We start from the raw sequence: 25095 nt of genomic DNA, 5'->3' as shown, positions 1-25095 counted from the left end.
GGCTGGGGATGGTGCTGAGGACAGAGATGAGGACAGGGCTGGGGATGATGCTGAGGACAGAGCTGTGGACAGGGCTGGGAATGGTGCTGTGGACAGAGCTATGGACAGGGCTGGGGATGGTGCTGAGGACAGAGATGAGGACAGGGCTGGGGATGGTGCTGAGGACAGAGCTGTGGCAGGGTTGGGGATGGTACTGAGGACAGAGCTGAGGACAGGGCTGGGGATGGTGCTGTGGACAGGACTGGGGATGGTGCTGAGGACATATCAGTGGACAGGGCTGGGGATTGTGCTGGGGACAGAGTGGTAGACAGGGTTGGGAATGGTACTGAGGACACAGCTAAGGACAGGGCTGGGGATGGTGCTGGGGACAGAGTGGTAGACAGGGCTGGGGATCGTGCTGTGGACAGGGCTGAGGATGGTGCTGAGGACAGGGCTGGGGATGGTGCTTGAGGACATAGCTGTGGACTGAGCTGGGGATGGTGCTGGGGATAGGGCTGGGGATGGTGCTGAGGACAGGGGTGGGGATGGTGCTGAGGACAGAGTGGTAGACAGAGCTGGGGATGGTGCTGGGGACAGAGTGGTAGACAGGGCTGGGGATGGTGCTGAGGACAGAGCTGTGGACTGGGCTGGGGATGGTGCTGAGGACAGAGATGAGGACAGGGCTGGGGATGATGCTGAGGACAGAGCTGTGGACAGGGCTGGGAATGGTGCTGTGGACAGAGCTATGGATAGGGCTGGGGATGGTGCTGAGGACAGGGCTGGGGATGATGCTGCGGACAGAGTGGTAGACAGGGCTGGTGATGGTGCTGAGGACACAGCTGAGGACAGGGCTGGGGATGGTGCTGGGGACAGAGTGGTAGACAGGGCTGGGGATGGTGCTGAGGACAGAGCTATGGACAGGGCTGGGGATGGTGCTGAACACAGAGATGAGGACAGGGCTGGGGATGGTGCTGAACACAGAGATGAGGACAGGGCTGGGGATGGTGCTGAGGACAGAGCTGAGGACAGGGCTGGGGATGGTGCTGAGAACAGAGCTGTGGACAGGGCTGGGGATGGTGCTGAGGACAGAGCTGAGGATAGCACTGTCACTGAAAAAATAATCCTACGGTGAGCAGATGTTCCTTTGCAGTCCCCAATTATCACCTCAGCTGGTGCAGGAACCCTAGCCCGTTATGGCTACTATTATCTCTGGAGGGTGCCGCATATGTGAGCAGGGAGGGGCCCATCAGTTTCCCTTTGGTGAGTGTCTATGTAAGTTCAGGCTTTTCCACTTGTCTCTATAATTTTCCATAGTTTTTGATATTTTTAAGCTCTGAATTGGTCCAGTCCTGGGGGTGTGCTGTATGGTCACATGAACGACTCCTGTGTTTACATATACATGACAGCCCTGAGTGTGAGCTTGTGGATCTCCATGACCGGATGGCTGAATGTACAGAGTGACGGCTGAATCTCTGACCAGTGATGGCTTTGACCCGCTGTCCTGCTGCATGGACGTAGCCACACACACACACACACACACACACACTCACACACACACACACACACACTCACACACACTCACACACACACACACACACACACACAAACACAAATACTGATGTCTCTCTCCCTTTCGATTGCCCCCCCTCTCTGCCTTGTTAGAAACCATCAGGTGCACAAACAGCAAGGACATTGCATTCTTATCACCAAACTGCTTTGCCTTCATCTGTCAGCCTGCCTGAGCACTTCCCAAAGACAGAGTGTGCATACAAAGTTGTCATGACACTCCTACAGCTGATCTCTGGGGTGTTCTGTGTCCCCTTTACTGTTGCCAACTAACTGGAGGTCAATGGGGTGGAGCAAGAAGGGCTTTGGTGGAGGTGAAGCCCTCTGGTAGGCTAGTCCCATATGGAGATGGTGCCCCCTGGTGAGCGGATCTTATGCAGAAGTTGCACCCACTGATGGGCAAGTCCTACATGGAGGTGGCACCCCCTGGTGGGAGAGTCTCATATGGAGGTAGTGAGCCTTGGTGAGGGAGTCCTATACACAGGTGGTATTTCCTGGTGGGTAGTTCTTACACAGAAGTGGTGCTCCAAGGTGGGCAAGTCCCACACGGTGATGGTGTCCTCTGGTGAGCAGGTCTACTGCAGAGGTGGCGCCCTCTAGTGTGCAGGTCTACTACAGAGGTGGCACCTCTAGTGAGCAGGTCTACTACAGAGGTGGTGCCCTCTAGTGAGCAGGTCTGCTACAGACGTGGTGTCCTACAGAGGTGGCGCCCTCTGGTGAGCAGGTATTCTACAGAGGTGGCGCCCTCTGGTGAGCAGGTGCCTTACACAGGTGGCGCCCTCTGGTGAGCAGATGCCCTACAGAGGTGGCGCCCTCTGGGTAGCAGGTGCCCTACAGAGGTGGCGCCCTCTGGTGAGCTGGTGCCTTACATAGGTGGCACCCTCTGGGTAGCAGGTGCCCTACAGAGGTGGCGCCCTCTGGTGAGCAGGTCTTCTATAGAAGTGGTGCTCTCTGGGTAGCAGGTGCCCTACAGAGGTGGCGCCCTCTGGGTAGCAGGTGTCTTACACAGGTGGCACCCTCTGGGTAGGAGGTGCCCTACAGAGGTGGCGCCCTCTGGATAGCAGGTGCCCTACAGCGGTGGCGTCCTCTGGTGAGCAAGTGCCCTACAGAGGTGGCACCCTCTGGTGAGCAGGTGCCCTACAGAGGTGGTGTCCTCTGGTAAGCAGGTATTCTGCAGAGGTGGCGCTCTCTGGTGAGCAGGTGCCCTACAGAGGTGGCGCCCTCTGGTGAGCAGGTCTTCTATAGAAGTGGTGCTCTCTGGGTAGCAGGTGCCCTACAGAGGTGGCGCCCTCTGGGTAGCAGGTGTCTTACACAGGTGGCACCCTCTGGGTAGAAGGTGCCCTACAGAGGTGGCGCCCTCTGGATAGCAGGTGCCTTACACAGGTGGCGCCCTCTGGATAGCAGGTGCCTTACACAGGTGGCGCCCTCTGGTGAGCAGGTGCCTTAAACAGGTGGCGCCCTCTGGGTAGCAGGTGCCCTACAGAGGTGGTGCCCTCTGGTGAGCAGGTGCCCTACAGAGGTGGCGCCCTCTGGGTAGCAGGTGCCCTACAGAGGTGGCGCCCTCTGGATAGCAGGTGCCTTACACAGGTGGCGCCCTCTGGTGAGCAGGTGCCCTACAGAGGTGGTGCCCTCTGGTGAGCAGGTGCCCTACAGAGGTGGCGCCCTCTGGGTAGCAGGTGCCCTACAGAGGTGGCGCCCTCTGGTGAGCAGGTGCTCTACAGAGGTGGCGCCCTCTGGGTAGCAGGTGCCCTACAGAGGTGGCGCCCTCTGGATAGCAGGTGCCTTACACAGGTGGCACCCTCTGGGTAGCAGGTGCCCTACAGAGGTGGCGCCCTCTGGTGAGCAGGTGCCTTAAACAGGTGGCGCCCTCTGGGTAGCAGGTGCCTTAAACAGGTGGTGCCCACTGGGTAGCAGGTGCCCTACAGAGGTGGCGCCCTCTGGGTAGCAGGTGCCCTACAGAGGTGGCGCCCTCTGGTGAGCAGGTGCCCTACAGAGGTGGCGCCCCTCTGGGTAGCAGGTGCCCTACAGAGGTGGCGCCCTCTGGATAGCAGGTGCCTTACACAGGTGGCGCCCTCTGGGTAGCAGGTGCCCTACAGAGGTGGCGCCCCTCTGGGTAGCAGGTGTCCTACAGAGGTGGCGCCCTCTGGATAGCAGGTGCCTTACACAGGTGGCGCCCTCTGGGTAGCAGGTGCCCTACAGAGGTGGCGCCCTCTGGATAGCAGGTGCCTTACACAGGTGGCGCCCTCTGGGTAGCAGGTGCCTTACACAGGTGGCGCCCTCTGGGTAGCAGGTGCCCTACAGAGGTGGCGCCCCTCTGGGTAGCAGGTGCCCTACAGAGGTGGCGCCCTCTGGATAGCAGGTGCCTTACACAGGTGGCGCCCTCTGGGTAGCAGGTGCCCTACAGAGGTGGCGCCCCTCTGGGTAGCAGGTGCCCTACAGAGGTGGCGCCCTCTGGGTAGCAGGTGCCCTACAGAGGTGGCGCCCTCTGGATAGCAGGTGCCTTACACAGGTGGCGCCCTCTGGGTAGCAGGTGCCTTACACAGGTGGCGCCCTCTGGGTAGCAGGTGCCCTACAGAGGTGGCGCCCTCTAGGTAGCAGGTGCCTTAAACAGGTGGCGCCCTCTGGATAGCAGGTGCCTTACACAGGTGGCGCCCTCTGGTGAGCAGGTGCCTTAAACAGGTGGCGCCCTCTGGGTAGCAGGTGCCCTACAGAGGTGGCACCCTCTGGTGAGCAGGTGCCCTACTGAGGTGGCGCCCTCTGGTGAGCAGGTGCCTTAAACAGGTGGCGCCCTCTGGGTAGCAGGTGCCTTAAACAGGTGGCGCCCTCTGGGTAGCAGGTGCCCTACAGAGGTGGCGCCCTCTGGGTAGCAGGTGCCTTACACAGGTGGCACCCTCTGGTGAGCAGGTGCCCTACTGAGGTGGCGCCCTCTGGTGAGCAGGTGCCTTAAACAGGTGGCGCCCTCTGGGTAGCAGGTGCCCTACAGAGGTGGCGCCCTCTGGTGAGCAGGTGCCCTACTGAGGTGGCGCCCTTTGGTGAGCAGGTGCCTTAAACAGGTGGCGCCCTCTGGATAGCAGGTGCCTTAAACAGGTGGTGCCCTCTGGGTAGCAGGTGCCCTACAGAGGTGGCGCCCTCTGGGTAGCAGGTGCCTTACACAGGTGGCACCCTCTGGTGAGCAGGTGCCCTACTGAGGTGGCGCCCTCTGGTGAGCAGGTGCCTTAAACAGGTGGCGCCCTCTGGGTAGCAGGTGCCTTACACAGGTGGCGCCCTCTGGGTAGCAGGTGCCCTACAGAGGTGGCGCCCCTCTGGGTAGCAGGTGCCCTACAGAGGTGGCGCCCTCTGGATAGCAGGTGCCTTACACAGGTGGCGCCCTCTGGGTAGCAGGTGCCCTACAGAGGTGGCGCCCCTCTGGGTAGCAGGTGCCCTACAGAGGTGGCGCCCTCTGGGTAGCAGGTGCCCTACAGAGGTGGCGCCCTCTGGGTAGCAGGTGCCCTACAGAGGTGGCACCCTCTGGATAGCAGGTGCCTTACACAGGTGGCGCCCTCTGGGTAGCAGGTGCCTTACACAGGTGGCGCCCTCTGGGTAGCAGGTGCCCTACAGAGGTGGCGCCCTCTAGGTAGCAGGTGCCTTAAACAGGTGGCGCCCTCTGGATAGCAGGTGCCTTACACAGGTGGCGCCCTCTGGTGAGCAGGTGCCTTAAACAGGTGGCGCCCTCTGGGTAGCAGGTGCCCTACAGAGGTGGCACCCTCTGGTGAGCAGGTGCCCTACTGAGGTGGCGCCCTCTGGTGAGCAGGTGCCTTAAACAGGTGGCGCCCTCTGGGTAGCAGGTGCCTTAAACAGGTGGCGCCCTCTGGGTAGCAGGTGCCCTACAGAGGTGGCGCCCTCTGGGTAGCAGGTGCCTTACACAGGTGGCACCCTCTGGTGAGCAGGTGCCCTACTGAGGTGGCGCCCTCTGGTGAGCAGGTGCCTTAAATAGGTGGCGCCCTCTGGGTAGCAGGTGCCCTACAGAGGTGGCGCCCTCTGGTGAGCAGGTGCCCTACTGAGGTGGCGCCCTCTGGTGAGCAGGTGCCTTAAACAGGTGGCGCCCTCTGGATAGCAGGTGCCTTAAACAGGTGGTGCCCTCTGGGTAGCAGGTGCCCTACAGAGGTGGCGCCCTCTGGGTAGCAGGTGCCTTACACAGGTGGCACCCTCTGGTGAGCAGGTGCCCTACTGAGGTGGCGCCCTCTGGTGAGCAGGTGCCTTAAACAGGTGGCGCCCTCTGGGTAGCAGGTGCCTTAAACAGGTGGCACCCTCTGGGTAGCAGGTGCCCTACAGAGGTGGCGCCCTCTGGTGAGCAGGTGCCCTACAGAGGTGGCGCCCTCTGGGTAGCAGGTGCCCTACAGAGGTGGCGCCCTCTGGGTAGCAGGTGCCCTACAGAGGTGGCGCCCTCTGGTGAGCGGTGCCCTACAAAGGTGGCGCCCTCTGGGTAGCAGGTGCCTTACACAAGTGGCGCCCTCTGGTGAGTCCTCCCATCTTCCCCTGCCAGAGAATTCAATGTTGCGGTACGTGAGTGAGGAGCGGGTGCCAAGTGAGGAGCGCCACACCCGCAGCGGCCGGCGTGTGAAGCGCAAGGGCGAGAAGAGTGGCAGCCCTGGGCGCTACACCCTGCTGCCCTCCCTTCAGATGGAGGTGCGCAGGCAGGAGTCTATGTCCACCCCCAGCCCGGACTCACCCTCCCTCTACCAGGTACCAGCACATCTACCAAGGCCTCCCTCTAACGGCCGCTGTCTGCACCTTTGTGTCTCTGTCTCTTGGTGCTTTTCCACTGCTACCAAGAACTGAGCCGTACCGCACACTGACGGTTTTTCATTGTAAATCATGCAAGTCGTACCCAAGCTCTACCCGCTCTGACGTGGCCCTGCTTAAAAGCAGGACTGAAAGTGTAACCATACCGAGCATACCACCATCTGATTGGTCAAATGCACTGGTATGATGTGACACCGGTGTGCTGCCCATGGATTATCTGAAGGAAACGGTGTATATTCTATACATTATTAGTAGTATTGCACATCGCGATGTATTGATGCACTCCTGGTAATTTGGAAATTTCCATCCTCCTACTTAAAGTACTGTACAACAGCTGAACAGAATGGATTTGTGATGCAAATGTACGCCAGCGAATGTGAACAAAAATTAGCACACGGTCAAAAAAATTAATAAGAATAATAATAGCACATAGTAAAGCATGATGTACCGTGTGAACAGTAAATAAGCATGTCTTTGGTTACCAAAGCGAGCTGGAACTGGCCTGTAACCAGCCTCTCTTTGCAGTACGGCTCTGGTAAGGGTCGGTTCATGTATGCTACTGGAAAAGCACTATATCTGTGTCTGTCTGTCTATCTGCGTTTCTGTCTCTGTATCTGTCTGTCTGTCTGTGTCTCTGTGTCTCTTTGTCTCTGTATCTGTCTGTCTGTCTGTGTCTCTGTCTCTCTATCTGTCTGTCTGTGTCTCTGTGTCTTTGCCTATCTCTGTGCGTCAGTATGTTTGTCTCTGAGTCTGTGTCTGTGTGGCTTAGTGTGACTGTCACTCAGTGTGACTTGATGTCACTAGGTGTCTATCAGTGTCGCTCACTTGGTTTCACTCAGTGTCATTGAAGTCCCTCAGTGTTGCTCGCAGCACTTAGTGTCTTTCAGTGTCGCTCAGTGTCACTTGGTGTCGATCAGTGTCACTCAGTGTTGCTTGGTGTTGCTCGTTGTTTCTCAGTGTCTCAGTGTGACTCTTGGTGTTGCCAGGTGGCTCCCTGTGTCATTAGGTGTCGGTCAGTGTCACTTGTTATTGCTCGGTGTCACTCGGTGTCTCTCTGTGTCCCTCGGTACTGTGTGCTGTGTGTTCCTGCTTCTGATTAAGGTTCCCTTCCTGGGGGGGGTCGGGGGTGTCTGGGCACAGTGAACTGTCACTTGCCGTGAAGCAGATGGTCCCTGTCTGGGTGTGGGCGCGTTGCACGGTGCAGATGGAGCTGCGTGTGTGGGCTGTTTTGGGGTGACGTAGGTGACAGGACCATGCCCTCGTTAACTTAGGGGGCTCTTTCTGCTTAAGCCTCTTTGTGCCGGCATCCACATGTCTGCACCCGTATGTCTGTGTCCACATGTCTGCACCCATGTGTCTACATTTGCATGTCTGCGTCCATATGTCTGTGTCTGGATGTCTGCACCCGTTTGCATGCACCCGTGCATCTGTTTCTGCATGTCTGTGTCTGCATGTCTGCGTCCGTATGTCTGTATGCATGCCGTTGTCAGAGTATCCCCCACGCCCCCTGGAATGCCCCGCGCGCCCCTGCTCTCACATCCTGCTCAGCTGCCCTGTTCCTGTTATGTCTAAGTCCCTCTTTTCATTATTTTGAATAAGTCTCCCTTATTCAAAGTCTCCCTTTCTCCACCTGGGCTTCCTTCTCTGCCAACTCTTTCTTTCTTTCTTTCTTTCTTTCTTTCCCGTTTCCCCCCTGATTTTTCTCCCCTCTGTCTGTCCCCCTCACGCCCTCTTTCTCTCTCTCTCCATCTTTCTCTCTCTGCCCCCCCCTACCCGCCTCCCTGCTGTTTACACCAGATCACTGTTCACATCATCACTCTGTGGGCTCCCTACATCCTGCCAAAAAAGCCTCTATATTTAGCTGGTGCGGCAAGCTCCGTGGATCATTCCCAGTTTGGGAGAAGGAGCTCATACTGGTGCTGACTTTCACAGGGTCATGCGCCCCACTGTGTCTGTGTGTGTGTGTGTGTGTGTGTGCAGTCTGTGAGCTGGGTGGAGTTCTACGTCATCCTCTTGTCCTATCATTGAAAGTCTGTGTATGACCTAGTGCTTCTGTAGAGCCGAAAACCAGACAATGAGCCCTCAAAAATGTGTGTTTGTGAAAGACCAATATTTTTTGTCTGCGGTAGTGTGTGCGTGATTTCTCTGTCTGTGATCATCCCCCTGTCCTGTTTCTGCCTGATCTTTCTTGTCTCCCTGTGTGTGATTATCCCTCTGCCCCATTTGTGCCTGATCATCCCCGTCTCCATATGTGTGATCATCTCTCTGTCCTGATTCTGCCTGATCTTCCCCATCTCCCAGTGTGTGTTAGATAGCCGAGGCTGACAGCAGTGCTAATCAGGTGTATTCACCGTACGGTAATTAGAAAGCCTGCAGGCACTGGATCAGGCTGCCCAGTCCCTAACCAGGCATGGCTGTGATTCCACCTCCTACATGGGGAACTCAATTAGCTGCAGAAACACTATCATTAGTCTAATGCCAAGGCACAGAACAGTTGGGAATATCTGAGGCAGGACGCGATCATTACATACTGGGGCAAGCCCTAATATCAGGATGTACTGGGACGTGCTTTTGTGCCTGTGTGTTCTGGGACAAGGTTTTATACCACTGTGTACTAGGGCAAGCCTTAACGCCTTCACGGAGCTTCTGTGCCGGGTTGCACAATCCGATTTGCAGCCTTCTGGGATCCGAGGGAAGGCGGTGTCTCATGTATTGGGCCTGGTTCTAAGAGGAGGGGGGTAGATGTACCTGCTATCTCAGCAATTTCTCGTGAATCCACTTGCCGTGTTCATGCTCCTGAGGCAGGCAGCTCATCCGGCATGGAGGCTCACTGGGTTGTCTCTGTATAACATTCAGGGCCTCCTGATCGCCAAGCAGGAGCCTCTCTGGGGAAGCAGGTAGGGTCGACGATCAGAGCTGAGGGGGATTCAGAAGAAGGCTAAAGGATCCAGCAGGGCGCACCAGTAACCAGCGTGAGGTTGATCTGTGTGGCCCTGGAGGGTAAACTATCTAGAGCCGTTATATTTGTCAATGTCCACTCGTCTGTTAGGGCATGAGATGGCCTTAAGGCCAGAGGATGGAATCTGAGGAATATCGGGTAGTTCTGCGTAGGAGAGAGGTGGTGGAGGTGATTTGGAGGCAGAACTCTGCTGACCTTTGCTATGTCTGACCTGCAGAGCTTCCAGCAGTCCTCTCTGCCATCCAAGTCCAAGAAGAAGAGCAAAGGTGAGGAACACCTACCCCAGTCCTGCCATTTCTTTTGTGCTGATAACCCCATTTTCACTGTGCTGCAACCAGTTCCTGGTTGTAATGAGGACTCTGACTCCCTATCCTCTCTGACTTCCTCTCCTCTCTCACTCCTCACACCCTAGCTGGACCCCCAGCCTCCATCAGCAAGCGTCGGGTGTCCTGCCGGGACCTGGGCCGTGGTGACTGCGAGGGTTGGCTCTGGAAGAAGAGGGATGCCAAGAGCTACTTCTCCCAGAAGTGGAAGAAGTATTGGTTTGTGCTGAAGGACTCCTGCCTCTACTGGTACATGAACGAGGAGGTGAGCAGCTTTGTTGGTGTGGGCAGGGGGCAGCACTGCTATGCGCCTCCATGCAGTGTAGCTCCTCTTTAAAGCCACTTTGATTTCTGATAACAAGGTTGTGGCAGGGGTGAGTGTATAGAGCACCCCCTACTGGAGGACCCATGGAAATGATCCATGAACTCTTTGTATGGGAGGTTGTGATCTTTTATTTCTAAGCCAATGACAAACCCCACAGGCACTCCGGTGCTCCAGGGACACATCTGAACCATGATCGGCGGGTTGATTGACATATTACTGGCTGGTGTGCTTTCCAAACCAATGCTAGTGTCAAGCTCACTCTTAAGTGTCGTCTACTGCAGGGTGAAGCTCCACCCGCTGCAGGGTGAAGCCACACCCACAGCAGGGGGGATGAAGCCCCACCCACAAAAGGGTGAAGTCCCACCCAGTGCAGGGTGAAGCCCCACCCACAGCAGGGTGAAGCCACACCCACAGCAGAGTGAAGCACCACTAACTGCAGGGTGAAGCCCCACCCACTGCAGGATGAAGCCCCACCCACTGCAGGGTGAAGCCCCACCCGCAGCAGAGTGAAGCCCCACCCACTGCAGGGTGAAACCCCACCCACACTCAGAGCAGATGACATGTGTGAAATCTGTATTCCATTCTGAGGATAATTAGGCGTACAAAAGGCTTCAAAGAGCCTGTGGATCTAGCGGCACAGATGCTGCTCTTCAAACTGCAGCACTGCCATTTTCCCCTGGAGCCCATCAACAAAGCAGTGTCTGGAGATTAGTGGGTGTTTATAGTTAGGAGCTGAGCTTTTGTGAGGGTGGGTACTGGAGAGAGTTGGAGTTTGCTTTCATGATGTCGGCCCTCAGGAGATATAAGTAGAATGCTAGAAAGGTCTGGAAGGTTCTGTGTTCACCATGAACCTATGGGTTCCGAAGCATTCAGGGACATGGGGACAGGGGAAGCACACAATAAAACATACGGGGGGGCTGATCTCTTGTCCCTGTGTCTCCTTACCCTCGACAGGATGAAAAAGCCGAGGGCTTCATCAGCCTCCCAGAATTCAAGATCGACCGGGCAAGCGAGTGCCGCAAGAAGTAGTGAGTATCCATGGAAATGCTGCCAGGCCACAGCATCCTGGGAAATGTAGTCTGGAGAGCAAACATTTTCTCTTTCTCTCTCTCTCTCTCTGTTTCAGCGCCTTCAAGGCCTGTCACCCCAAAATTAAGAGCTTCTACTTTGCTGCAGACGGTGTGGATGACATGAACAGGTGAGCTGACCGCTGCTGTTACCTGCAGAAACATGTCCGGCCACTTGGAGGTGCCCTGGCTCTTCACAGATCGTCACAGTCCTTCATCTTGCGGCCCCCTGGGTGCATGTGGGCAGTGTGTGCCTTCTTCACCTTGACCCATATCCACCAGGGGGTGCCAGATGGGGGCTAGGGTAGAGAGGCCAGGATCTGACGGCCAGTGGGTGGGGCAGGGTAGGCAGTGCAGGGTGACTGGAGGCTCACTTTGAGGTTCAGGATTGAAGTTAGGCCACGGTATAGGAGCCACATGCCGCTGTATCTCATAACTACGCTTCTGGCTTGTGAGCCTACCAATGATGATGGGATTCCTGTTAATCCCCCCCCCCCCCCCCCCCCCCCCCCCCCCGCAGGTGGCTGAGTCGCCTGAACATGGCGGCAGCAGGCTATGTGGAGCGCGAGCGGATCAGGCAGGACCAGGGAGACCGGGCAGGTCTGTATCTGGCGTGGCCAATCAAACAGAATCATCATGGATGAGTGCCGATCCAAGCAGAAATCTGAGTGGGCAGGACAGCATTTAGGGCCTGGGAGAGGGTGTTTACTGGATCCTGGCTGAGTCCATAGGGGGCAGCGCTGAGCTGTAGTGCTGCATGTGGGGAGTTGGCACCAAAGGCGAAGACCTGGCAGGCGTGGGGCCTGCAGTGGGGCGCTGAGCACAGCCGTGACAGCAGAGGGGTTGCAGTCCTCCACAGGTCCCGCATTGCACAGTACCTACATTCCACAGCACTTTCCACAGTGTGCCCGCTTTCTAAAGTGTGCATTTTCCACTGTACTTGTTTCCCACGACGCCCACTTTCCCCAGGGTGCCCTCTTTCCTCAGCAACTGCTTTCCACTCTTTCTATTTCTCTTATTTCTTCTCTTCTCTTCCGTTTCCACTCTTCTGACGTTGTTCATGCATCAGATAGATTTGGAAGCCCTAGGGGGACATTGGGGACATGAAGGGACATGAAGGGGATACAGGGAGTCATGGAGGGACCTAAGGGGGACATGGAGGGGATGTGGGAGAGGATATGGAGGGACCTAAGGGGGATATGGAGGGGATGTGGGAGAGGACATGGAGGGACCTAAGGGGGACATGGAGGGGATGTGGGAGAGGACATGGAGGGACCTAAGGGGGACATGGAGGGGATGTGGAGGGGATATGGGGGATTTGAAGGGGACATAGGAGGACATAGAGACGTTGGGACATGGGGGGGACATGGAGGGGATGTGAGGGACATGGAGGGGATGTGGAGGGGATATAGGAGGACATAGAGACGTTGGGACATGGGGGCACATGGAGGGGATGTGGGAGAGGACATGGAGGGACCTAAGGGGGACATGGAGGGGATGTGGGAGAGGACATGGAGGGACCTAAGGGGGATATGGAGGGGATGTGGGAGAGGACATGGAGGGACCTAAGGGGGACATGGAGGGGATATGGGGGTTTTGAAGGGGACATAGGAGGACATAGAGACGTTGGGACATGGGGGGGACATGGAGGGGATGTGAGGGACATGGAGGGGATGTGGAGGGGATATAGGAGGACATAGAGACGTTGGGACATGGGGGCACATGGAGGGGATGTGTGAGGGACATAGAGGAGACAGGTCATGGGGGGGACATGGAAGGGATGTGGGAGGGACATGGAGGATTTGTGATGGGGACACGGAGGAGACATGGGAAACATGAAGGGGACATGGGGGCAATGTGGAGGATCTCTTACTCCGAGCACTGTTTCTGCTACTGTGCAAAACTTGTGTCAGTGACACTCACTCCAGTTATATTTTGGTGACACTGTATTACCGTGGTAACATAAACATTGTAACAGTATGGGATGTACCCTGCTGTGAATCCAAATAAAACTGCACATGCACGCAGCCACATGGTCCAGTGTTGCTGTGGAACTCTGCGTTTGATGGGCTTTGACAGGCATACATTTAACTGGCATTCCTGCATCTAATACACCACAGTGAGAAATCTGGGTCATGCCGATATTGATGAGACAGTGCTGCGTTACTGTCTCCTGGATGCCCTCTACTGGTGTGAAGTGGTGCTGCAGCATGTTTGTGTGCCTCTGATTTCAGATTATTGGAGTGAGAGTGAGCAGGAAGAAAACGACATGCCATCAACGCCCAAGCAGGACAGCCCGCCCCCCCCATATGACACGTACCCCCGCCCTCCATCGGTGAGGCCACCTGCTTCCGGTTAGGGTATAGGTGTGTGTGTGTGTGTGTGTGTGTGTGTGTGTGTGTGTGTGTGGTGGGGGGGGGTTTGCATGGGTGTTCCTCTTTCAATTCGGATATGGAGATGCTCGCTACTGGAGAACGCTTGACCTTTGACCTTTGTAGTGCTTCACGGAATCTCTTGATAGCACCTCCTTTCTAATTTCGGGAGCTTTTAGGGAGGGGGGAGGGGCTGTGAGCTGGATCATGTAGTCTTTGCCCTGGCATGCCGTCCCACTTGGTATAAATATTCCAAACTACAAACACATGGGTATGAATACTAGACCAGGGGCATTATCAATCAGGCCGGTACCCCGTTCACTACTCAATCATTACTCTATTTACCCTATTTACATACTTTTAAAACAGCTAATACCATTCAGTGAGTACAGAAACATGCATGATGCAGTACTTGGGTGATGCCAGAACGTGGTCACGTGATCATCCCTCCTCCCTCCTTTCAGATGAACTGTGCCAGCCCCTACCTGGAGCCCAAGCATGCCCGGCTCTCCTCCACCGAGACATCACAGTCGCGCTCGTCCCACGAGGAGTTCCGCTCTGAGCCACTGGGGGGCAGCAGCAGCGGTGGTGGCTCTCCGGCACGCAAGTCGGCCAGCCAGCGGCGCTCATGGCAGGACCTGATCGAGACGCCGCTGACCAGCGCGGGGCTGCATTACCTGCAGACGTTACCCTTGGAGGATGCGGTGTTTGGGGAGCCAGGGGGCGGGGTTTCCCCTGAGGGACGCCGCCAGTCCACACTGCCAGCCCAGCGCAGCCTGCTTCAGGACCACTACGGACCCTTCCCCATGGCAGGGGGTGAGAACCTGCTGAAGCTGCCTGGGGGAGGAGTGAAGCCACGCAGTTACACCCTGCCCCGCGATGGCAGCCTTCACGCCATCCTTAGCCCATCTGCCAACACTGAGCAGAGTGATATACACAAGCTCCAGCGGGGCCGGGACCACGAGAGGGACTCAGGTGAGGTCGAATGTTATGAGACTTGTGCGAGGTCCGGGTACATTTGGGGGGGACTTGGGTAAGGAGGTCCAGGCATATTCGGGAGGGACTCGGGTGAGGGCCGGGTACATTCTGGGGGTATCTGAGTGAGAAGGTCTGGGTACCTTTGGTGGTGGAGGATACTTGGGTGAGAAGGTCCGAGCACAACTGGGAAGGACTCAGATGAGGAAGTCCGGGCATGTTCGGGGGGGGGGGGGGGTGAAGAAGTAGAGGGCTGTCCCACTTGCCCGCAGTCCTCTCCACCTTCCTCTTACTCCCCCCTGGTCTGGGTATGAAAATTGTACAAGCTGGCCGGCCACCACTGTGAGGGGTCCCATGAGCGATCAGTGCAGAGATGCAGTCGTGATCTACACGTTTCCCCTGGGGACCCCAGGCCGGCCCCCGCAGAGTGCTTGCACAATGGCCCCTCCCACACCCCTTCAGTGATTCACCATGGCAACGCACAGCGCAGCCGCCGCTGAAGTTAAAATCCCTGCACAGCTTGGAGTGTCGCGATGCAGTGGAAATGCTGGAATCCTTTTACAAGCCAAATGACTCGACTTGTTTTTCTGTGGTACCGTCTCAGCAGGCGGCTTAGGACAAAGTAGCAGGTAAAAATACCGAGTGGCCCCATTATTAGGCACATAAACCCGGTATTGAGGAGGACCCACTTTGGCCTCCAGAACCAGTGTAACCACTTCACTTCAAGCATAAATGAGCTCTGCATTCTGAGAATCCTTTCTGCACACCTCTGCTGTCCTGAGCTGTTATTTTTGCACTTGTGACCTTCCTGTTAGCGCTAACGAGCCAGTCCGTCCCCCTCTGACCTCTCTCATGAACAAGCCGCTTTCACACACAAAAATAACATTGGCTGGATATTTTTCTAATAATCCCACCATCCTCTGTAAACCCAAAACACTGTTATAAATGAAATTCCAGGAGGGCTGCTGATTCTGTGATGCTTGAAGCTCTACATCTGGCACCATCAATAACCACATGTTCAGAATTGTTCTGATCCAGCATCTCAGACTCACTAATGCTTAGTCACACAGTAATTTAACCTCCTAACCTTGCCTGTCTGTGTGCTATATGTATTCAGTTGCAGCCACATGATTTGCTGTTTGCCACTGAATGTAAGTGAAATTGTAAGAAGATGGCTTCCCTCTGGTGGCTGAATGAGGTACTGCTCCCTGCCTCAGTGAGCCACCCCACAAAGACTGGAAACTGCATAGTTGGGGTGTAGGGGGTCCTGGGTGCTTTCACTAAAGTCAATGTGACTGTAACCTGCTGTGTAGACAGTCCCTTGGTGATTGGGGGGGCTTGCCGTCAGTAATGGAAGTTAATATGTAATTAAAGCACGGCAGGCTAATTAGCTACTGAGCGTGTTGTGCTCTCGTTAATGGTTTGGCCTGTCTGGGAGCAAGCAGGGTGCCAGCAGGGGGGTTCGGTGTCGGGACAGCGGATGTTGAGAGCAAGCAGATGCATGTCCAGGGGAATCTGGGGGAGGGCTTTGAGTGGCCCTCAGGCCTGACTGCCGACCCCTGTCCCCCTGTCAGGCAGCGAGCAGGAAGGTGGCCAGCGGGCAGACTCGCTGCGGGACCTGTATTTGGCTCTGGAGCGGGCCAGCCTGTCACCCCTGGGGCAGCCGCGGCCCTCTACACGGCTGGAGTACCGGCGTTCCTTCTTGCAGCGCAGCAGCGACCCCCAACTCAATGACAAGCTGCACCACCTGCGTGTCCTGCAGAGCACGCTCAAGGTGGGCCACGTCATGAGACTCTGCGAGTGACTCTGTGCATGTGTGACTCTGGGGGTGACTCTGTGTGTGTAACTTGGAGGGTGACCAGAATCCTGTTCTTAGAATCCTGTTGCATTATGGGATACTGTAGGATACACTCTTCCCCTTGCATGCAGCCCTCCAGCATCTCATTAACTGGTTCTGCTGTGGCAGGTGCATGTGTTCTTGTGTCGATGTGTGTGAAAGAGAGAGGGTCAGGGAGAGGAGAAACAGAGAGAGAGAGAGGACGTGTGACTGACCCCCTCCCCTCTTTCTGTGCCCCCCCAGGACAGGGAGGGTGAGATGGCTTTGATCGACAAGCTCCTGTCCAATCCCAAGCTCACGTCCTCCGACTTCCAGGAGTGGAAGAGGATGTACCAGGAGATGTTCATGGAGGCGCCCCAGGCCCTTGCCCCATCGGAGCGGGAAGCTGCCCCCCCCCGGGCCGCCACGCTGTCCCACACCCACTCCTACATTGAGACACACGTGTGAGCCACCGGAATGTTCCCTCTGTGACAGCCATGAGACTCCTGGGGGGTTACAGGCTGTCCCCGTGCTGTAGATAAACGCTAGCCACCCCTCCCCCCTTGGAGAGGGTGGCGCAGAGCTGGGAGGCACTCTGAGTGTGAGCAGTGCTCCTGTGATTCCTTGTGGGGGGTGCTGGGTATGTCCCTGTGATGGCGCCTCGGGCTGGTCCTGCCATGACGGCCCAGAGCATCCTTCCTGTTTACCTCACTGCAGGACAGTTTGTTATTCGTGTCCTTTTGTTGTGTTTGCCAACATGCGGCTATTAATATGCTGATTTTTAGCACCTTCACTATAGCTGCCAGAAATGTTGCGTTTTCCTCAGTTTGACCTGACATTGTCCCATTATGCCCAGCTCACTGGTTCCACTTCTCTGCTGGGGGGGGGGGGGGGGGGGGGCGAGCAGCATGAGGCTTTGCTGTGTTTAAGGACCTGAGCAGCGTGAGTCTCTGTTATCACGCTGACTCCTCGTTAGCGACGCCCCTGTGAAGCCCCCCCCCCCCAGTGGTCGCCTGCCCGTGACAGATGGCATTCAGCGTTCGTGTTGGGGGGGGGGGGGGGGAGAGATCGCCCTGCTCGTTCGCTATGAGGAGCTCGTCAGAGCCACCATTAATGAACGTTTTCCTAAGCTAATGGCTCTATGCCCTGCTGTCCGGGTAGGGGGGTGTCCATCTCCATAGCGATGGGGAACCGGTGTTTCTGTGAGCATGTGTCTGTGAGTGATGTGTGGTGTTGGGGAGTAACTAGTGACATGTAATGGTGTTACATAATTAAATTACAAAATAAATGTAATAGTAATCCGTTACAGTTGCTGAGAAAAAAATATGTAATTAAACGTACTAATCAAAATGTTGGTGGTTACATCCAAATATATTCTTTTTGTTAAAAAGCTTATATGTAGTATAATATATAATAATATATTATATAATATTCATTTTGTTGCTTTGCATCTTTTCGCCGTGCAGAAATGCCTTCTTTCAGGATATTTCCAGACAAGGCAAAGCCTTCGGGATTTTCACCTTAACGGAAGTTTAAAACATTTGTTAAAAAAGCAATCAAATGTAATAAGTTACATTACCTTGATGAAGTCATCAAAATACTTACTTGACTTAGCATTACATTTTTAACAGACTAACTAATAATCTGTAACTTACTACATTTCCCAAGTAATCTTCCCAACACTAGTTGTGTGTGATGGGCTTCTGTGCGTGTGTGACTGTTTTACACGCGTGAGTGTGCACAGGGTCGCCCCCCATGTGCACGCTAGCAGCAATGCTGTGGGGAACTGGTTTGTGTGAGTGATACCTGCCCCCCTCACCCCCCCCAGTCTGCCCTGGAGGCTTCTATCATGAGAGAATGTCGTCATGTTCTGCTTTTGCAGATGCAGTACCTTTGCTGCCAGCACAGAGTGAGCATATGCACTTTGTAAAGGCCCCTGTCATGGTATCAGCTTGTAAGTGCCACTTGAGCGACATTAAAAACCAGACCCTCCTGAAGCCTGAGCCAAATGCATGCTGAAGGTAGGAGGCTCAGGTCGGGGCTTCTCCTTGAACATGGGTGCCAATGTGTGAGGTTCCCATCAGGCGTACCTTCTTGGAATTTACCAACGCAGACTTTGCACAGTTAGGCAGGGCCGTTGCCTTGGTTACTACCCCCCTCCCCAGTCTTACACAGCGCAGGTCTTTGTTTCTATACAGTCTTTGCTCCCAGGCATAAGCAGTTGTGTACATGTGAACATATTCAACATGCAACATGCAGCTGCCAAGCTCTGATTGCGATGCATGCCCTATGGATATGACACATCATATACACATTGTGTGCATTTTACTGCGTCCGCAGAAATATTTCAAGGGTGAATTTTAACATAAGCAAGGTGTTTTTTTTGTCTTTTGAGATTGTAAATAAACTGTATTGGACCAAAAAGGTATATTCAGAGAGATGATAAGTAATATATTTAGTGATTTAATTTAAAAAAATCTTGTGTTGACATTACAGTATAACGACACATTGAATGAATATTTTAATCATATTTATTGCTACTAGAGGAAGCCTTGAATGGTTGCCATGCCGTCAAGCTGTTGCCATGCAACAGCATGATTGGCAGCTAGGAACGATGATTCCTGAAGGTGCCTGCAAAGCACAATCGAGCACAGGCTGTGGTGGGAAGCAGTGGAAATGAGCCTGGCACATGAAAAGAGGGTGCGTGTTAATGCTTATTTACTCTTCTCCCAGGTTCCTGCTTTTAAAACTCTTGTGATGGTAACTGGAGTCAATAAACTTACACTCTTTAAATCAGATTTGTCCTCTGGTATGTTTTTTCAGTCTTCTGCTGGTTCACCTGCTTTCTCACTATAATGTCGTTAATACTATAAGGCAGGGTTCCCAAATTCCTGTTCTAGATGCCCAGAATCCAACACAGTTTGCAGATTTCCCTGCTCAGACACATATGAATCAGCCAATTGCTTTAGTGGGTGTGTTTGAACAGAGAAATCTGTAAGCTATCAGATTCTGGGCTTCCAGAGCTAAGGTTAAAGTCTTTAGTACCATGATGTCCCAGCAGGGGGCATAGATGAAGGCATCTGCTATGCCTTCTGAATGGATTTCCACAGTGCAGGGGACACACAGCCAGACCATTCCCACATAGCAGAGATGCGCTGCTCAACCTGACAAGCCTACAGTAACTCGTCGCCATGAGCTGCTGGGAATGTCCACACTGAGCCAGTTGCGTCCCGACCCATCGCTGGCCACCCAGCACCAGATATCACGCCTCTCTAATGATCACTCGGCAGACATGGGCAAACACAAACGCTCATTCACAACTGCAGACACATTTTAAAACTACATTTATTCAATTGTTTATGGCATAATGGGTGTATATTTTGGCCATTCGATTTTCGTTTTGGAATCAATAATTAAAAAACCAGAGAGATGATTTGTTTTTTTAATATAAAGTCCAAAGTCAAAATATAAGAAAATAAGCCATTTTTTGAAAATTTCCTTTAAAATATGCATAATAAAAATTCAAGTTGACCGGAACGAGAATACATTGGTTTTATCGTTTTCTGGCACCGGATGTTGCGTACAAACCGTGCGCGTGTGTACGAGCACAATGGTGCGTTCGTTTTTCTCTTGGAAGTCGGAAATTCCAAGTTCAGTGACATTACGTCCAAAAATCTCCTGTTCGAGCTACCACAACTCAGAACATACATGGCTGCCTCCATGAACACGCTGCTGTGTGTTGATGCTTTATATTTTAGCAGATTTGGAATGAAATATTTTTTTTCCGAGGGAAAAACAAACAAGAAACAGGAACTAGTCAAACCACATTAAAAGCTTTATAAAATATTTTAGTACATTCATAGTGATGCTCTTTTTTCGAGAGGCAAACAAACTGCAAACAAACGAAAGACATTAACAAGTCTGGTAAAAATCTGATATTGCATGCTAGGATACTGTTTACGGTCACGATATGATACTCTCTAAATCGAACACGTGCAATTACATTTATAATTATTATTACATTTAACAAAATAAACATTTCTAAAGATTTATAAAATAGAACTACTGTTGAATGTCTAAGCTGCCATGTTGAAATTACGTCACGGGACAACTTGGACAAGAAAATTCTGTCCAACATCAACGTCGTTAAAGAGGCGTGTTTCGTGATGTTTCGTGGCATTTTCGTCCGAGTTCCAAGTCGGAGAGAAATAATTGAACACACCATTCTATCCAACATCAACATCATAAAAGAGACGTGTTTCCTATGGGAAGTGACGTTTTTCATGGCGTTTCGTGACGTTTTCATCCAAGTTCCGACTTAATAATTGAACGCACCAAGAATGTTCTTGTCCGAGTTTCGAACCCAACATTATAATATAAATCCGAAAGAAGTGTTGTTGGCTAAAACTACCTGCCCTGCTTTGTTCCAGAGCACCTGTGTGTCCGGGATGTTGAATGTAGCGCCACTTGTGTGAGAAGCCTGTAGAGTGGAGCTCCATCGGAAATATGTCATCTCCACAGGGAACACCTGATCTCAATAAAAAAACCTTAACCTTAAGCCTAACCCTAACCAGAGCTCCACTTTACGTCCTTAAAGATCACATGGTTCCTGTGGAGGTGACGTATTTCGGGTGGAGCTCCACTCTACAGGCGTTTACAGCTAGACCCTCTTGACTTGTGCTCGCACACACACGCACAGTTTGTACGTAACATCCGGTGCCAGAAAACAATAAAACCGCTCTATTCTCGTTCTGGCCAGCTTCAGTTTTTGTTGTGCATATTTTAAAGGAAATTTTAAAAAATGTTTTGTTTTATGATATTTAGACTTTGGACTTTATATTAAAAAACAAATTACATGTCGTTTTTTTGGTTTTTTAATTATTGATTCCAAAATGAAAATCGAATGGCCAAAATAAACACGGACCCATAATATGCTACTTGGCCTGTATTCGGTTTTCGCTTGGCTTTTCTCTACAGTTTCCAGATGATCAGCGAGACAAATCACCAGATGACCCCCCGGGACATTTTAGCTACATTACTAATTATATAAGATGATGCTTTTTTCTGCTTCCGGTCACTCTGTGGCACTCTGTATTTCTGCCTCTCTGTCTCCTCATGCACCAACCGCCCCGGCTGCTGCCTCCATGTCTCCTCCTGCAACATGGCAGCACTTTCAGGACAAAGCCGTGAGCCCCGCTTGGGGGCGCAGGGTGACCTCAGCCCACTCCACGCCATGGGCACTCCCGGGCCTGTCCCCTGTCCATCTCCTTGCTGTCTGTACCTATTTAAACAGTCAGCTCCTCCTGTCCCAGCCTGCTGTGTCCTCTGCCCATCATCACACTTCCAGGAATCACTGTGCTAAATCAGCTCTTCTTACCACTGACCTCTTCTGCCACCACAAAATCCCAGCTTTGATGTCATCAGTCCTGCCGCATAGTTGCCAGGGCTGTAAATCCGGTCGAGAGCTGCCACCGTCCAGTGCCTACATCTCGACCAAATTCCTCACAGTCATTTCTGAAGCTGCACTCTGCCACGTAGCCAGAAGCACGGTCACCGGGGTGGTCGCTTGTGCCTACATGTGGTGGGGGTTGGGCAGCAGCATGAGTGTACACTGTGTCCCGCTCAGGGACCGCGGCAGCTTGCTCACCTCCCTCCAGCTGTCACTCTCAGGGGTGTACTCAAGTATGTTTGCTGTGGCTACCTCTTGCCCATCACGCCACTTCCGGCCTCCCACCAGCAGGGCAGCGCCCTCCAGCGGAGCCAGGCCATAACTGAAGCGGTCGCTTGGCATGGGCCGGAGGCGACTCCACTCGTTATGGTCCGGGTCAAAGCACTCTATGTCGCTGAATAGCTCGTACATTCCCAGGAAGACATAGAGCTTGGTGCTCAGTGCTGCCATCTGGTGGCCGGAGCGGGCAATCGACATGGCTGCGCATTTTTTCCACTGTGGCCCACAGAGATCCAGACGGTGCATGTCTTTGCTGCTCTGGTGCTGCTCACCCTGGATCCCTCCAGATATGTAGATATTGTGCTGGTATGCAACGCAGGCCTGACCGTACATGCCACACGGCAGCACCGCCACCGGCTGCCACCGGCCCACACGCATGTCATATGCCTCCACCGAGTCCAGAGGCACGCCATTCTCCCGCCGCCCCCCTACTGCGTAAATCACACCATTCACTACACAGCATGAGAACTGTGCCCGGTGCTCCCCCATAGGGGGCACCATCTCCCAGCGCCGGAAACGGGGGTCGTAGCGCCACACCTGGTTGCTGGCCACTGAATCGTCAACCCCACCAGCACGCATGAGCTCTCCCCCAAGGACGAACAGGAAGTTGCCCACGGTGCAGGCGCAGTGGTGCCGGACTGTGCAGGGGAGGTCAGTGAGGTGCTGCAGCTTCCGGTGGCGGGGGAAGAAGGCCAGGACCTGCCTCTCGGGCTGGCCTGCCTGTGAGCTGCCCCCTACCAGCAGCACCTGGGTGGTGGTGGCACGCAGCATGGTCTGGGGGCTCTGCAGCAGAGGCTGCCGGGGTCCCTGTGCGTGGTACCGCAGGGCTTTGAGGACCAGGCTGTGCACAAATGGGCTCTGCAGAGGGGCCCGGCCCGAGGAGAGCCAGGACAGCACCTCTGGCGGGACCAACCCAAAGCGGATCCTGCTTAGCAGCAGGTCACTCTTCAAGGCACTCACGTGGTTGCTGTCTAGCCAATCCAGCACCAGGAGCAGCAGCGGCAATTCGTCCACCCCAGACATCTCTGGCACCGCCAGTGCCTCCTGCAAGGAGTCCAGGTTCAACTCGAGCAGCCCCGCATGGTCTCCCCTTGGGCCCAGCAGCTCCCCCATGTGGGTGCCGATGAAACTGTTGGCTGCAGTCAGGGCACCGGGCACCCCATAGCGGGCAGCCATGTTGGCGAAGAAGCAGCAGGTGTCTAGGCTGAGGCTGTCGCTCATGTATTGGCTGCAGAGGTCCACTGCATGAGTCACCTGCAGGTAGCTGGCAACCTCCAGTGTGTCCTCCAGTGTAGAGGGCGCTAGCGAGAGCCAGGAGGTGTACATGAAGTCCAAGATGATCTGCAGCCCCCTGGAGGACAGCGCCGGCAGCACAACGCGTCTAGCCTGCGACTCCTGTGTGTGCTCCTTGAACATGGACCAGAAGTAGTCGCTGGAGCAGGCAAGCAAGCTGCGGTGCACTGGGAAGGGTGTGCCATCCGCCGCCACCAGCAACACGTCGCAGAGGAACTTCTGTGAGCGCAGCCGCTGGTACTGGCTCAGAACTCGTCCACCGTGCTGCTCGCTCATCACCAGGAAATAGCTCATGGCTCAGTGGCCCTGGACCGCTGCTCCGAGTGGGAGGCTGAGGCCGTGGGGGCCAGGACAAAACGCTGCCCCTACGGTGGGCACTCCGCAGCTCGTTTCGGCCATCTGATACATCAGTGGTCTAATTGGAGGGTTTCCTGTGTGACTCCGCCCACCGCACCAAAACATGCTCACTGTCAGGCCACGAAGGAGCCAGAGATGGTGGGAGGGAGGCTGTCACATGACGGCCTGGCTCCCTCCCAGCTGCTCCTAGTAATGCACACCCGGTGCCTCAGTGTGCCAGTCCCCTGGGGGGGTCACAGCCCTCCAGGACACGGTGATGGAGTCAGTGCCCTCTTTGCTGCACAGAAGGGTGAGCTATCGGGTCAGCAAGTGGGGGGGGGGGCGTGGACACTGAATCTGAACTCAGGAAATAGGAGGGTTAGTCAGCGGTGAGGACTGCACTACACAGAACCCCCCCCCCCCCAGGCGGGACAGGAATAGATCTGGGGGCAGATCACGGCACATGACGGATCCTGGGGGTCTCGGAGTGTGAGGGGAGGCAGCCAGACTCCGCAGACCTGCATTGGTGGCAGTCCGAGCGGTTTTGGCGGGTCCCTCAAGGAGACGAGCGTCACCCCAGGCAGAGACTCCGGCATCCTCTGCGGGGGGGCAGCTTTAGGGGATCAGGGTACATTTGACCTGAGTGGGGATGTTATCTCCAGGCCACACGTGATGAGGAGGGGGGGTCTCAAATCTGACCAGGAGGTGGGGCTATTTTTAGTGCTTATAAACTTCCTCTTGTAAATGATGGACTTGGCTTTATGTAGCAGAGATACACTTCAGTTGTTTCATCAGATCTCCTAGACAAACTAAAGGAGCGAGATCGTATGACAAGAGACTCACCCAGGCTGTGGCGAGGTCCTTGGTCCAGTCCAGCTCAGCCCTGATGGGGAAGGATGCTTTGGGTATCAGTTTCTCAGGAATCATGGGGGAAATTAAAAAGCAGCTTATAGTACTGAGAAGTCCACTCAGCCGGGGGCAGTGTTCACTGCTTCATTACTGCCACCAGGGGCAGAAATGGCAGGCTTTCCTTGGATGACTCTGTTTCTGTGTTTCTGTGTGTCTGTACTGAACCAGGCGTCTATTTTCAGCAGTCACACATTAGCTGTGGAATTCAGTGCTGCTGTGTTTACTGTCATAATAACAGAAGCCGAGGGGGTCAACACTGTAATCCTGGGGCAACCGGTCTCTGTGTGTGTATATGTGTGAGTGTGTGCGTATACATGTGTGTGTGATAGAGAGAGGGAGAATCTCACCAAGCACAGCATGGATGTTTGTCGATACTAGTTTATTGTATTTTTTGGTGTTAACAGGTTTCCCAGCTGCCCTGTCCCTCAGGCTGTGTGGCGTGGGTGTGTTTTACAGTTTTACAGGTGATAAAGAGGCATATGAATTTGGGGTTGGCTTCAGGGTAGGTGGGAAGGGGGAGTAATGAAGCCCCCCCAGCAGAAGCTGAGCTCTGGCTTCCTGTCTGGCTCACTGAATCAGGAGGGTAAATGTGGCTGCTGTTTGCGTCTCCCTGCAGCCCCAGCCTCAAGCCTGGTTCCCCGGTCCTGCCTGTCTTCCTGCTCTTC

General features: G+C 54.3%; 2 protein-coding genes across 6 annotated transcripts in view; one reads left to right on the top strand and one right to left on the bottom strand.

Annotated features, from left to right (window-relative positions):
* Nucleotides 1-18962, top strand: part of LOC125740396 (connector enhancer of kinase suppressor of ras 2-like) — a 46042-nt gene extending 27080 nt beyond the window's left edge. For all 5 annotated transcript variants that reach the window (XM_049011368.1, XM_049011371.1, XM_049011369.1 and 2 more), the window contains 10 exons: nt 6068-6267; nt 9504-9552; nt 9699-9874; nt 10889-10962; nt 11061-11132; nt 11522-11601; nt 13236-13336; nt 13838-14348; nt 15923-16122; nt 16429-18962. In XM_049011368.1, the coding sequence (XP_048867325.1) occupies nt 6068-6267; nt 9504-9552; nt 9699-9874; nt 10889-10962; nt 11061-11132; nt 11522-11601; nt 13236-13336; nt 13838-14348; nt 15923-16122; nt 16429-16632 (1667 nt within the window). In that variant the 3' untranslated portion in view covers nt 16633-18962. The remainder of the gene's footprint in view (nt 1-6067; nt 6268-9503; nt 9553-9698; nt 9875-10888; nt 10963-11060; nt 11133-11521; nt 11602-13235; nt 13337-13837; nt 14349-15922; nt 16123-16428) is intronic.
* A 529-nt stretch (nt 18963-19491) lies between these two features.
* On the bottom strand, nt 19492-23736 carry LOC125740397 (kelch-like protein 34). The gene has a single exon (XM_049011372.1). It carries the CDS (start codon nt 23477-23479, stop codon nt 21737-21739), a length of 1743 nt encoding a protein of 580 aa, XP_048867329.1. The 5' UTR covers nt 23480-23736; the 3' UTR covers nt 19492-21736.
* Between the last annotated feature and the right edge of the window lie 1359 nt (nt 23737-25095).

The sequence above is a fragment of the Brienomyrus brachyistius genome, chromosome 4, assembly GCF_023856365.1.
Source record: "Brienomyrus brachyistius isolate T26 chromosome 4, BBRACH_0.4, whole genome shotgun sequence".
Lineage (NCBI taxonomy): Eukaryota > Metazoa > Chordata > Actinopteri > Osteoglossiformes > Mormyridae > Brienomyrus > Brienomyrus brachyistius.
Note: the sequence above shows the minus strand (reverse complement) of the source record. Positions and strands in the feature narration are given on the sequence as shown.

What these genes read in the sequence shown, in the direction of transcription:
- LOC125740397 (XM_049011372.1), bottom strand. Translation starts at nt 23,479, where the DNA reads ATGAGCTATTTCCTGGTGATGAGCGAGCAGCACGGTGGACGAGTTCTG.